The sequence below is a fragment of the Pollicipes pollicipes genome, unplaced genomic scaffold (genome assembly GCF_011947565.3).
Source record: "Pollicipes pollicipes isolate AB1234 unplaced genomic scaffold, Ppol_2.1 Scaffold_4002;HRSCAF=4701_pilon_pilon_pilon, whole genome shotgun sequence".
Classification (NCBI taxonomy): domain Eukaryota; kingdom Metazoa; phylum Arthropoda; class Thecostraca; order Pollicipedomorpha; family Pollicipedidae; genus Pollicipes; species Pollicipes pollicipes.
Genome location: NW_023596420.1, coordinates 6,554,191 through 6,567,256, shown reverse-complemented (window position 1 = coordinate 6,567,256; position 13,066 = coordinate 6,554,191). Strand labels below are relative to the sequence as shown.

At 53.6% G+C, this 13,066-nt stretch overlaps 2 protein-coding genes across 2 annotated transcripts; one reads left to right on the top strand and one right to left on the bottom strand.

Annotated features, from left to right (window-relative positions):
• Positions 1-3,681: 3,681 nt before the first annotated feature.
• Positions 3,682-5,556, top strand: jhamt (juvenile hormone acid methyltransferase). The gene is made up of 4 exons (XM_037216421.1): positions 3,682-3,773; positions 4,105-4,290; positions 5,095-5,458; positions 5,536-5,556. Exons 1-4 carry the CDS (start codon positions 3,682-3,684, stop codon positions 5,554-5,556), a joined length of 663 nt encoding a protein of 220 aa, XP_037072316.1.
• Positions 5,557-7,093: 1,537 nt separating this feature from the next.
• LOC119093465 (sperm flagellar protein 1) lies at positions 7,094-11,662 on the bottom strand. Its single transcript, XM_037216420.1, has 3 exons — positions 11,284-11,662; positions 7,340-7,443; positions 7,094-7,225 (listed from the first exon to the last, which is right to left on the bottom strand). Exons 1-3 carry the CDS (start codon positions 11,660-11,662, stop codon positions 7,094-7,096), a joined length of 615 nt encoding a protein of 204 aa, XP_037072315.1.
• Positions 11,663-13,066: the final 1,404 nt, after the last annotated feature.

Below are 13,066 nucleotides of genomic sequence, written 5' to 3'. Positions count from 1 at the left end.
CGGGAAGGGCCCGGTCGTTCCCCGGAGGTCGCGGAGTCCTCCGAGCCCCCTCACAGCGGATCTTGCCGTCCCTGGAAGGCCACGCAGTCCAGCCGACCTCTTCACAGCAGACCCGCTGCCTGCCGCAGGTGACGCAGTCCAGCCGGCCTCTTCACAGCAGACCCGCTGCCGCCGCAGGTGACTCAGTCCAGCCGACCTCTTCACAGCAGACCCGCTGCCGGCCGCAGATGACGCAGTCCAGCCGACCTCTTCACAGCAGACCCGCTGCCGGCCGCAGGTGACTCAGTCCAGCCGACCTCTTCACAGCAGACCCGCTGCCTGCCGCAGGTGACTCAGTCCAGCCGACCTCTTCACAGCAGACCCGCTGCCTGCCGCAGGTGACTCAGTCCAGCCGACCTCTTCACAGCAGACCCGCTGCCTGCCGCAGGTGACTCAGTCCAGCCGGCCTCTTCACAGCAGACCCGCTGCCTGCCGCAGGTGACTCAGTCCAGCCGGCCTCTTCACAGCAGACCCGCTGCCTGCCGCAGGTGACTCAGTCAGCGGGCCGCCGGAGAAGAGCAGAAGAAATCAGCTGACACTGCCCGCCCGTCTTCGGGTCCGACCCCGCGCGCCCCTCTTCACACCTGCCCCTACGCGCCCAGCCGCCACGCCAATGGTGCCAGGCCGTGTGTGTGGCCCAGCCGCGTGGCACAATAGCTCGTTATCACTGGATCGGCAGCCAGGCCGTCCACAACCGTGTCAGCTTACGAGCCGTGCCTGTTGACGGCGATTGCTGTCGCGGTCACGTGCTGTCATCACAGGCTGTACAGTGTGTGCGCATAGCGTCCGTGGTACGAAGACAGCCATGGAGAATTTCGCATTGTTCTCACATTTGCATTCGGCTTCAACGTCTTTATTGTGTATAGTAGTTGCTAAGACAGTGTTGCAATTGTTCAGACAAAATAACCCTGGACAATAATCTGGATGTTATGCAAAAAAGGAAAAAGCTCATGAGAGCTCATTCATTCTGGTACTGGTTCTGCATGCTGCAACTCTGGCAAAAACATACCTTACTCGGTTAAACGAACGAAAATTAGGTTTAGACTATAAGGATTGGGACATTACTGCAGTCTGATAGCACCCAGTCCATCTTTGAAGACACCTTGCCTACTTAAAGATGACATCTTATGCGTGAAAGCTTGTGGTCAAGTTTTCTAATATATATATATATATATATATATATATATATATATATACGTATATGTATGTATATGCACGTATGCATGTATATATGTATGTATGCACGTACAGAATGACGGTCAGTTTGCATCTGGCCGGGCAAATCAGACGGATATGGGAATACCGCGCTGTGGAGATGCGTAACACTTTAAAATGTTTCGCGCAAGAGATATCCGTTGGACCAAGATCACCGGCCAGGGCATGCAGCTATTTCGCCGTTAATTGTCGTGGCGGCTTTCACACTGCGCCCAGTAGGGCAACTGCAGTCCAACAGAAGGTTTTTGCCCAAAGCTTTAGCATAGCGTCCGTGTATGTCGTCAGGGCGGCCGCACCGTACCAGCCTGACTCTCGACCAGTTACCAGCTGATCGTCATTGCCAAATTTCATAAAAGCAATGTTTGGGACGCGAACCTCCCATGTCTGCCACGCGCGGTCACATGACCTCCAGCTCGTGCCCGGCCCTTTGTACAATCTGAACTCTGAGGACGGCCATGCCAGCTGTTTGGTGTGCACGCTACAATATGCCGGCCACGTTTCGGCTCCCGATCGCGTCGCCGGGAGAAGACTGTAGCATCAGACTGTCGCCTGGGAAAAGACTGTAGGTGCACAGTAATTGCGTCAGTTTTCAGGCCTTTTCTTTGGTTTTGTCTGTTTTTGTCGTCGTTCTACCATGGTGTTACGGTGCTGTCAGCTAAGCAAACATGAGTAAAGTAGCAGTGTATCAGCGGCTCTGTATGTGCTGGCCCACCGCGCTGTCTTTGAGATAACAATTTGCGAATGCCTCAGAAAGAAATGGAAGTCCAAAGCTGTTTTTAGACCCAACGCCTTGCAATCACTACAAGGACACGCGACAGTTGCAGTTTATGTTTGGTTGTTGGCTTAGAGCTGCTCATTGGACTCCCTGATATCGCCATCTACGCGTATCAAGTTTCTGTGACGTGCGTGCGTGCCTGATCCATTGCTTTTGTGGTCCCTAGATGTGCCCACAAGTTTGGTCTTCGCGTCAAGTTCACACGAGCCTTCGTGCTTATCTTTTCCGGCCACACGTTCAGGAGATTTTTCCCACGCTGTGCAGCAACAAGTACCACAGACGACTGTGCTTTAACCATATACAGCTGATGGATGTGTTTTTTGCCTGTTGACATAGCTTTGTCATCTGCCATTCGCCTGTTTATATCGTAACGAAAAAGCTGCTCAGCCAGCTGATGTCACGTGAATTAACCGTTCCGAGTGGCTAAATACAATTTGCCAGCAGCTTGTGTCACTTTGCCAGCCTACCACCTCACCCGATTGCAGAAGCATCGGATGTCCTGAAAAGTTGAAGCTCGATCCTTTCATCTACACCGCCACTGGCAATATCAACGATTATACCGGGTCACATGCCATTCCACGCACAGGCCGCACAGGCACCAGTGACTAAAAGAGGCACGAGGACCTCTTTAGTCTCGTGCAAAAAATAGCCGCTCTACTGTTCTTTACAGGGCGAGAGCACAATACGAGGCCGACATTTCTGGCGCCCACCCCTAGCGGGTCACAGTACAACACGGCGTCTGACACGGCACAGTGGCCGACCGCATTGAAGCCCAGACAAAGCGGGTCCTTCGCCCACCCCCACACCCTCACACACGAATGTGTCGCAGTTCCGTGCGCAGCAGTCGCCACATGCGCTGGTCTTTTTATGACCAGTGCAGATGCCACGAGTTTCATCTGTCCTCCGGATTGTGCGTCGATCTTTGTTGTACACAGCCTGAAGGCGTGCATAGCCCCAGCTGGTCGCACACGAGGTCTGATCCCTCACCGCTGGTGGCGACCTGGCTGCGCTATTGGCGCCGACGCTTAATATAAGTTCAGCTCACGGGGCCCTGGCACCTACCAGACCCAAATCGGTCGCTGTGCCGAGCTTTCAGCTCCGCCCCAGTCAAGTGCAAACTGTGCTCCTGGTTTCGCTGGTTTCGTGCTGGTTTCGACTCAGCTCCATCCCAGCTGCAGCCAACCTTCGATCCAGCTCCAGCCCGGGCGCATCTCCAGCCCCATCCCAGCTGCCGCCCGGCTCCAGCTCCCGCCCAGATCCAGCCCAGCTCTAACTCCAACTCCAGCCCAACTCCATCCCAGCTCCAGCCCAGCTCGTGATCCAGCTCCAGTCCGGCTCCAGCCCGGTTGCATCTCAAGCCCTATCCCAGCTCCAGCCCGGCTCTAGCTCCAGTTCCAGTTCCAGCTCCAGCTCCAGTCCAGCTCCAGTCCAGCTCCAGCTCCAGCTCCAGCCCAGCTCTAGATCCAGCGCCAGTTCGGCTTCAGTCCGGCTCCAGCCCGGGTGCATCTCAAGCCCTATCCCAGCTCCAGCCCGGCTCTAGCTCCAGCTCCAGCTCCAGTCCAGCTCCAGTCCAGCTCTAGTGCAGCTCCAGCCCTGCTCCAGCTCCAGCCCAGCCCGGCAGCGCCTCCAGCCCTACGCCAGCTGCCGCCCGAATGCAGAGCCCGGCGCAGTACGTGAGCGGTAACCAGCTGCAGCGACGGGACGCCAGCCGGCTACTGCCGCCGCTGCTGGCGCGACTCGACTGGTCGCCGGAGCTGCGCCTGCTGGACGTCGGCTGCGGCAGCGGCGACGTGCTCACCGGGCTGCTGCTGCCGTACGCTGCCCAGGTTAGGCCTGCCGGGCTGCTGCTGCCGACGCTACCGCTACCACTGTACTTACCCATTGCAGATCCAGCTGGTGTTATCCGCTCCTTGTATGTATGCCGTATGCCGCACCGATGACTGACAGAGCGCGAAGGCCCCTTTTGTCTGGTGCGCGGTTGGATAGCAAGTCCGCACCAAACATGGTTAATTCGTCTGGCGACGCCTGACCTCGGCCTGCAATACACTTGAGAGTGCTGGCCGCTGCTGCCGCAGTTACGGGACAGTGCTGGGCGTCGACACGTCGCAGGCGATGGTTGATTTCGCCCGCCGCACGTACGGCACGGACAGAATCCAGTTCCAGCGTGCGGACATCTCCTCGCCAACGGTCGCCAAGGTCATCGGCACCACCTTCGACCGCATCTTCTCCTTATTCTGCCTGCACTGGGTGCAGGACCAGAGGTATGCCGTGGTCATGAAAAGTTGAGGGCTCAGAAGGTGTGCGTGGTGGCTCCACGCAGAACTAAACTGCATCTACTTGGTTCAGCTTTAAACGCGCTGGTTCTTTTATATAACGCAAAGACATTCTAAGCCAAGCTGGTGTGGCGTTGACTTTGGTAGCTGCTTTGTGATTGTGGAAGCATTTAGTATTCCAGGAAAAGTTTTAGTCAGTGTATAGAAGGCATGCGTGAGATAAATCACCGCCTTCCGCCCTATCCAATCGCCCTCTGGAACTGGCGGATTTAGCTGTTCGATAGATGTACTCAGGTATATGTGTACTGATGTATCAAATGTGTGCATGCTGCATAGACGCTGTATCGATATCACGTGTGGGGAATTGCATGTTGTATTCGAGAGGTGGTGGATATTTTGTGCATTGTTCATAGTTTATAATCACGCTACATTGCTTGTTCGGCTTCTAATTGAAGCCCCGCCATGAAGCGAGAAACATTTCCCAATACCAGTTCTGGACAAATCAGGTTTAAAATGAACATGACATGGCAAAGTCATGCTTGGAATCATTCCCCTTTCTGTGACTTTCACTTTCAATTACTGTAAATCATACAAATACCTACGAACTGTTACGTACCCCTTTGGACGCTGTCTTGTTATGCTTGTCTTCAGCATGTAAGCGTTGTACTTCTAGTAATCCGTTTTTGGTATAAATTGAAGCCAACGTGATACTTGCAGACGTCAACGTTGCAAACGTGGTAGTTGCCCGCTGTCTTTTTGTCGCTAATGATTGTTTTCCTGCTTTCATTACAGGTTGGCGCTGAAAAATATTCGCGATCTGCTGAATACCGATGGTCACGCAATACTGATCTTCTTAGCGAACAACAAAATTTATGAAATGTATGAAAAAATGTCAGAATATCCACGGTGGCAAGTCTTTATGCGTGACTGGCGGAGTTTTGTGTCGCCTTACCAGCAAGAGGCGAACCCGGCCCAACGCTTCTGCCATCTAGCGGCGAAGGCAGGACTTTCAGCCTGTCGGGTCACCGCTCCGTGGTGCTCGTTCGAATTTTCGACAACCGAAGACCTCGAAGCGGCACTGACGCCTGTAAATCCATTCGTGGACAGGATACCGAAAGAGGAGAGGCACACTTTCATGGCGCAGTGCGTCCAGGAGGTGATGAACTTGGCGCCTTCTAACTGCGGGGGCGCGGCCACCGCCCACTATCAGCTGATTGTGGCCCACCTGCGCAGAGCACCCGACGGCTTTTCTGACGCTGGCCGCTTCCTTCACCGATTTGGTACTTCCCCGGTCCTGCACAGACGCAACACACGGTAGTTGGACACCCGCGGCTGAGATGAGGAACAAATTGGACGAGCGCCGGGGCGGACAGACTTGCGTTTCGGACAAGTCAGGTGAGTGGTGTCGTTCATGCGTACCTTTGCGTACTAGGTAACCAATCAACGCGGGTTAGACAGTGCTTGAACTGCATGTCACACTACAGGCGTCAGTATCCGCTTTCCTTTCCGTATTCATGCTTTGTCTTGCGTCCCAGCAGCGACCAGTTTATACGTGGCAAGTCGCATGCACCAGCTATGGATGATACCCATCCAGTATCATCCCCCAGATACCCATCGGTGCCCCCTGGCGGTGACCCCGATCAAGCGCCCGCACATACCCCGGAGAGGGGTCTAAATCTCGGCGGAGGACTCGCAGATGCATGTAATCGTGCTCTAACACTACCCGCTTTCCTTCGACCCGTAGCCCTGAACTGATCACGACTGGCCTAAATGGCTCTAATTCAAACCAAACCAGACACTAGCAGATCATAACTGATCATGTCAAGCATGGCTCACATCTCTGCGCGTCGCCGTGGATGCTTTTGATTGTACGCTGATTTTGGGGAAATACATCGTTTTCAATGAATTTGCTACTCGTCCGTTTTTAAGCGAGCATAACGGCAAACATCGCGTGGGAGGGGGGGGGGGGGGTAAACGATGCATTCAAAGCGTGCGCCTACGTTACCGAAACCCCGTCCTCTGTGTAAGTCTGTAATATGTGACTTAAGTTGAAGTTATATCGGACGCTTATCGAAACACCAATATATGCCATTTCCATTAACATAAGACCGCCAAGCCAGCAAGGTAGGTGACAGTGGCAGTGCCACTGTCAGGTACTGACCATGGCTAAGGCGAAGTAAACACGGCTCGGCTGGACGGCGTTTTATTATGTTTTGGCCCACGAAGGTTCCAAGGAGAACAGCAGCAAACTGTTTCCGAGTATTCGCCGAACGCAACTCCACACACGCGCTGGTGGCAAATCGCGGCTCTGTCACCAAGTTGGACAGCATGCTGATGAGCCGACACCGTTTTGAACAGTAGGCAGCGGTTAACAACGTTCGTAGCAACGTTCGCAGTCACTGCGGAGTGCATCAACAGTTAAAGTGCATTCGTCTCTTCATTCTGCGGTGGAGGACCAGCGTGTAGATCGAAGCAGCCGGTGTCCCTGGCACGATACACCATTCCCGCACGCGATGTTCATGAAAAAGGCACACATTGAACACTGCCGAACATTTAAGTCGTGCGTGACCGAACTACTCTTGATCTGTCAGAAGCCTTCTCATCATATCGCGGCATACCTAGACGGGGCCCGACGCACGCGATTCCAAGACCTTTAGCAATCTCTTTGAACTGCTTGCCAGCGGCATCGGAAAGTCGCAAGAACCGACCAAACAGAAAACGTCACTGCATAGACCCGCCTTATCGGCACCTCCACAACCGCAAACATCGCCGACGCCACCTCGAGCCCCGCTCAGTCTGAGCTGTCGCTGCTGCTGCTGCCTCGTTTGCGCCGGCGCCACTTGCTGCGCCGGTTCTCGCTCTCATCGGCGCTCTCCACGGACTCGCTGCTGTCTGAGTACCACGAGTCGCCGTCGCGCCAGCGCTGGTACCAGATCCAGAGCGCCGCCAGCCCGATGGCGACCAGCAGCAGCAGGCCGAGCAGCAGCGCAGCCAGGATGCCAGCCGCGCCGCCGGCGATCACGGGCGAGGAGCGTACGGGCGCCACCGTGACGTTGCCAGGCTGTTCCGTGACGTTGCCGGACTGGGCCGTGCCGTTGCTGGACAGCGGGTTCGTGCCAGTGGACCACTCGCTGGCGCCGCCTGGCGTCGAACCCAGCGCGTTCCAGGCGCTTGGCGGCGCCTCTCCGGCCGGGCACTGTGAAGCTAGAGACCTCCAGCTGGAACTGGAGCAGGTCCACGCTGAGCTGGGGGTCGCCGGTCACCAGACCCAGGCGGGACTCGAATGTCAAGTCGAGCGACGGTCCCGTTCGAGAGCGGAACACGCGGGCTGACGGTTCGTTGAGGCCGATCGACGATAAACACTCGGTGCGCAGGTGGTGCCGCCTGCTCGGCCCCCAGTACATGACCAAGCTCCGCTGGCAGTCACTTCGCTTGATGTTTTCAATGAAGCTTTCCTGCTTGGCGTGCAGCTTGCTTGCCACCCTTTGAGCTAAGGTGTGACTCAGATTGATGTTCACGTGTTTTTTAGCGACTGCTAGCATGACAGTCACCGTCAGGAATTGGTAGTAACCTTGCTCCTGAGACGCAGCTCTCGTTACGTTGCCTGCGTGCATACCGAGTTCACTAATGTAGCGTTTGCCGGTATCTGTTATGTGCATGAACCAGGCATTTTGCAAGTACGAAGTGGTGTTTTTTGCCACTGTTTCACATGCGTCTCCAATATAATTGATTGAACACGCACATGTGCAGTCTTTTTTCAAGTATCCATAATGCAGGCACTTCGGTGGATATCTACCGATATGTTTGCAGTTCTTAGCGATTCTTTTATCGCAACCGTAGGCCATGTGAACTTGGTAGAGGTCGAGATGAGACTGTGCCTGACACGTGTCGGCGTGGTAGTCCAATATGTACTGCTTGCTTCTGTCGCGCGTCACTTGAACAGCCCGGTATTCACCGTTGTACCCATGGTGATGTGTCGGATGCTGAAGTATTGACCAGAAATTGTAGGGCACAGGCACGGCCATGGCAGCCACGCTATCGGAACACGTCTGCAGCGACGTCCAATCCGACAAATCTGGAGGTTCGCTAGACAGGCATTGAGCCAGAGATGAGGTTCTCATGGTGGATTACAACGAAACTGTCGCGATCGGGACGGGTGCTTGGCGGGAGCAGGCCGAGTGAACGAGCCAACAGTGCCTTGACCTGTGTTTCGAAGCAGTTTTCTTTGTCAGTGCACATCTGTTGGCATTTCCTTCTACTGGAGTTGCGTTGAAGCAAGCTTCCTACATTGGACCAGCGGCATTTGTCAACAAAGGCATCAATCTGTAGAAGTCTGTGATCAAGAGCTCCTGAGCTCTCACACTCACCATCTGCCATCCTGCTAAACTTGAGACACGTGGGCTCTGACCACATTTTCACGGCCTTACTTACTAACCTTTTCCCGAGTTTGGTGTTAGTCCCGAACGAGTACCATAGCTCTGGTTGGCCATCACGATTTATCCATAACTGATGGCGTAATGTCATGTTATCGGAACGCAAATCGCTGCTTCTCCCTGCTAGGCCTGTTATCGCTGATACGTTCCAAGCTCCATTCAAGTGCTTTCGTACTATCTTATGCATCTAACGCTGTAAGGAGCGTGTTTTTCATGGGGCGTTGCGTCTTGTCTCACTTTTATCGTTTCGAAACAAACACGGTTGGTATTTAGGTCACATTCCTCCTCTACAATGAGTCAGTGAATGTTTCCACAAAAACTGAACGATTCGGACTCTGCACTAAGTAGGTGTAAGCCACATAGCAGGACGATGAGCATTTCGAAAACGAAAAATAATATCACTTAAACAAACAATGGCAAACAATATGCTGCATACTTGAAACGTTACGAAATCGGCCAACATAAATGCAAAGATAGATTAACATGCAACACTCAATTTTGACCTTATGTACGGCGCTATGACATATCTTCAACACGAAGAGCCAAATTTGCCACCAGCCTAAGCCCTATAAAAATATTAGCACGCACGTGCCAGACATCTACGTGAACACTTCGTTTGTAACGTACTACTTGCCTCTGCGTGTGTCCAGGATGACCGGTGCGACGTGATGATGCTACACAACAGTTCCTGTGGGGGCAAAGCAATACTGGGATGTTTAATGAGATAGGCATTTACAATGAGTGTCTCTCAGGGAAGTCCCATTTTTTATTCATGCCATTCAAAAGTATAATTTTCAACTCCATGTTGCATGCGCCTGGGCACATCATGCCTTTTGTTTACACCACGTTTTACTGTCGATTGGCCAGAAATGTATTGTGTGGTATTGGCTATGAAGGTCCTCAATATCTGAGCTCCCTACTATGTCTCCAAACCATTAATTTTTAAAACATGCTGCTTGCACAAAACTCTTGGGAATGCTGAGATATGTACAGGAGGCATTAAGGTCCCGATTTTTGACATGATGAGTGTTGATGCTGAGCAAATAACCGACTTTCAGTGCACTAGGTGACATCGGCTAAACAAAGGTGCCAGACATTTATTACTTGTGTGGGCTTTGCAATCTGCTGGGAGTATTGTAATCCCAGTATCGTATTGCAATCCCAGTAACGTATTGGAAATTCCGGAGAACTCATGAGGTCCTCCAATAACCGTTTGATATCGTCGTTCAAGCCGTAGCCGGAAAGATAGGATGTTTTCGGCGCAACAACTCAGCTCTTAAGAAAAGCGATGAACAGAATTCCTTTTGTTCGAGAAATGCTCCGAAGCCTTCACATCTGAGTGATTTCTGGTCACAACCAATGCCAGTCTTAACAGTGGTCCGACTGGGTCAAACTACCTGCGTCGAAAGTTTTGTGCCCTATGTTCAGGTGGACACCTGCTGCACAGTCGCTTAAATCATAAGTCTGAAGCCCGGTCCCCACTCCGTCCGTGCTGTGCATGCCCCCCCCCCCCCCCACGTCCACCAAGATGCTACCGATCTGATCCCGACTAATAACCAGAGCGGTGAGGCATTGTACCATGCCGTTTGATTAAAATGGGTCCCATGAAGAGCATCCGTAGTTTTAGAGCAACAAACTTTCTACACGGTGTACAAATTAACACGTCACCTTTATTCCGAGCACGTTGCACGACATGAAATGACTTGAAATCCGTTGACTTTCAGCATGTGACGGTATTCCTCTGTAGACTCGCGTATTTGGTTTCTCATAATTTACACGAAACGGTACAATTTTTTGCGATAAGTAATGCCCTGAATTCAACGGCGGTCCTTCATTTTCTCATCAAATAACGACAGCCCTTTTGATCCACTGCGCACATCTTGCCCGTCCATGGTCACTAAACGCGACAAAAGACACTTTCATAACAGCACTGTGATATTCAGTTCAAACCAGAATCCGCTTCCCAACCAACGGCAACGGACGACCAAGTTCTACTGCACATGCTGGCTACAGTTGGACCGCGTTCACCGGACATTACGCCCGCTGTTGGAGCGCGTTCAGCGAGCGCCGGCTGCAGTCGCAGGTACCGGAGCCCCATAGCACACCTGCCGCGTGCAGCGTTACGTGACCTGTAAAGTTACATGAGGCATCAGGACATCACGCGGCCCATGACGTCACATCTGCCCGCTGGCGGTCAGCTGCTGGATCTGGGAGTCCCGCAGGTCCAGCAGCTGCTGCAGTTTGCAACAGCGCGCCGTCAGCACTGCGATCTGCTCTGTCTGCTCGATCACCAGCTGCTGCAGCCGGTTCAGCTCCGCACGTGTGGACCCCGTCGCAGCCGCCGGCGCCGGGTGCCGGTCCGTCCTGCCCGCCAGCTTGCCACGCGGCGCCCGGGGCCCGTCGGCGACCGCTCCGACGCCGCCCCCGCCGCCGGGCCCTGCTCGCTTCACGGGGATCAGCGAGCCGGCGGCGGCGGCTGGCCCGCTGGCCCGTCGCATGCTTTCCGGCGCGGCCGGCAGGGGCGCTGTCGGCGCCGGCGCCGGCGGGCCGTCCTTGCCCGGAGGCGGCTCGCCGTCAGCGCGCTGTGGCGACGCGTCGCTAAGCGCCGGCGATGGCTGGCGGTCGGACGTGGGCGGCGTGACTGCCTGTTGCACGGAGTTGGAGTTGGAGTCGTCGAGATCACGGCCGTCCGCTGACGACTCGTCAAGCTTCGTCTTTAGCAGGTACAGGAGTTTTTCGATCGCTCCTGGCTTGGCCTGCACCACCCACTCCGTGTTGATGTCGCTAGTCTTGATGGAAAACTTCGGAAGGACCTTCCTCCACAACAGATCCCAATTCTGTCGCTTCTGCTTGACGCTGTTGGCAGGGATGTAGTTGTGGAGCTCGATGAGACGTGGCACGAAGTACTGCACCACTTCAGCAAACATGACCCCGTCCGAGAAATCCCTATGAATGTTGCGTCGTGGTCGGGACAGTGGAATGTCGTCCACCCAAACGTAAACCTCCTCGAACTGAGCGCGTTCTAGTTCGTCCTGCATGCTTTGGTATAGGTATTAGTAGCTAACCTCACCGAGATAAGATTCATGAACTTCACAGGTCTTCGACGCACTTCCGCGCGGAAAATATCAGTGAGGGTGTGAAGCTTCGGGGAAGAATCTGAGTCAAAGCCGATTTAGATTGTTTGAAAGCATATGACATTCCTCTTAAGACAGGTTGAATGGGTAGCATTGGGTGGTATTTTACATATCTTACGAGACATCCAGTTTGAATGTCCACATTCACGAGGCCAGTTTTACGAGCCACCTCCATTGGAAGAATCGATGCCTTGATGTAGTGATCGACCCGCAGGGATTTATCACGACTGAATGTATCGCACACCATTGCAATGTGCACGTCAGCGAACACCATATACCAGCCTGCACAATTCATATTTGGATTTAATTCTGTCGTTAGAAAGTAACGGAAAGCGACTCTAGTCTGTATGGTTTCTAGTCTCCTCTGTTTACTGCGGGGGTCTTCTGTTTGACGAGGGTGGCGCCACTTCGATAGTTATTAATGCCCCGCTCATGGCGTAGGTGTTCAGAGAAAAGAGAACGTGGATGGCAAGGGCGATGGATGGTATAAGAAGTAGGGGCGGGGGTAAAATGGGGTTAAGCTAAAGGTAAGCGACCAGAATATCGTCACCAAAGGCATCAAGCTCAGCTAGGTAAAACGGCAGTTAGAGCTCGATGAATGTGATTGATTACATTGCCGTGCTCGATGAATGCGATTGATAAGTAAGTATTTAATTTTAGTTGGGGCGCTCATTCATCACCACTCTGGTAGCCTCCAACCAAGAATGAACGTAATCACTCGGAAGTGCTGTCTTCCTTTGTAGCCGCGTGTTACCGTTCATATCACCCATTGTGCTCAATCGCGAGCATGCGTCTATAACATACTTTTTTATAATTCGGCGGTAGCTGCCGCCCGTGCTAGAGCTGAAAGGAAAGCAAACTTGAAGCAGTACTCGTCGCACACGCCGTGTCCAATCGCTGGTGAGTTACACTCATAAATGGTGCGGAGGAAGCCGACAGCCCACGCTCGGCAGTACCTGGCGACAGTGTTGCTGTTCTAGTTTCGGGTCTCGGTCCAGTGGTTCTCAGGTAAGCTGGACCGGCACCCTCGCCCGGTGCCGCTGGGGACGAGCCGGTACGGTCCGTGGGGCGAGTCCGGCCCCCATGCGTCACATTTACCAGCAGGCACAGACGTTACAAGTGTACCGCCTTGGAACTGCGGTGTGTGGTACTTCGGGAGCTCTGCTCCGATGACTACTGACGTCAGGGATACAATGC

Bases quoted from the DNA above. Each gene is read 5' to 3' on its own strand.
- jhamt (XM_037216421.1), top strand. From the start codon at position 3,682: ATGCAGAGCCCGGCGCAGTACGTGAGCGGTAACCAGCTGCAGCGACGG. The intron at 3,774-4,104 runs GTCGCCGGAGCT...CTGCTGCCGCAG, and splicing joins CTGCTGGCGCGACTCGACTG to TTACGGGACAGTGCTGGGCG. The intron at 4,291-5,094 runs GTATGCCGTGGT...CTTTCATTACAG, and splicing joins CACTGGGTGCAGGACCAGAG to GTTGGCGCTGAAAAATATTC.
- LOC119093465 (XM_037216420.1), bottom strand. From the start codon at position 11,662: ATGTTTGCTGAAGTGGTGCAGTACTTCGTGCCACGTCTCATCGAGCTC. The intron at 7,444-11,283 runs GCCCGCCGGCGC...GTTCGACGCCAG, and splicing joins GCCGCCTCCGGGCAAGGACG to GCGGCGCCAGCGAGTGGTCC. The intron at 7,226-7,339 runs GTACGCTCCTCG...ATCTGGTACCAG, and splicing joins GCAACGTCACGGTGGCGCCC to CGCTGGCGCGACGGCGACTC.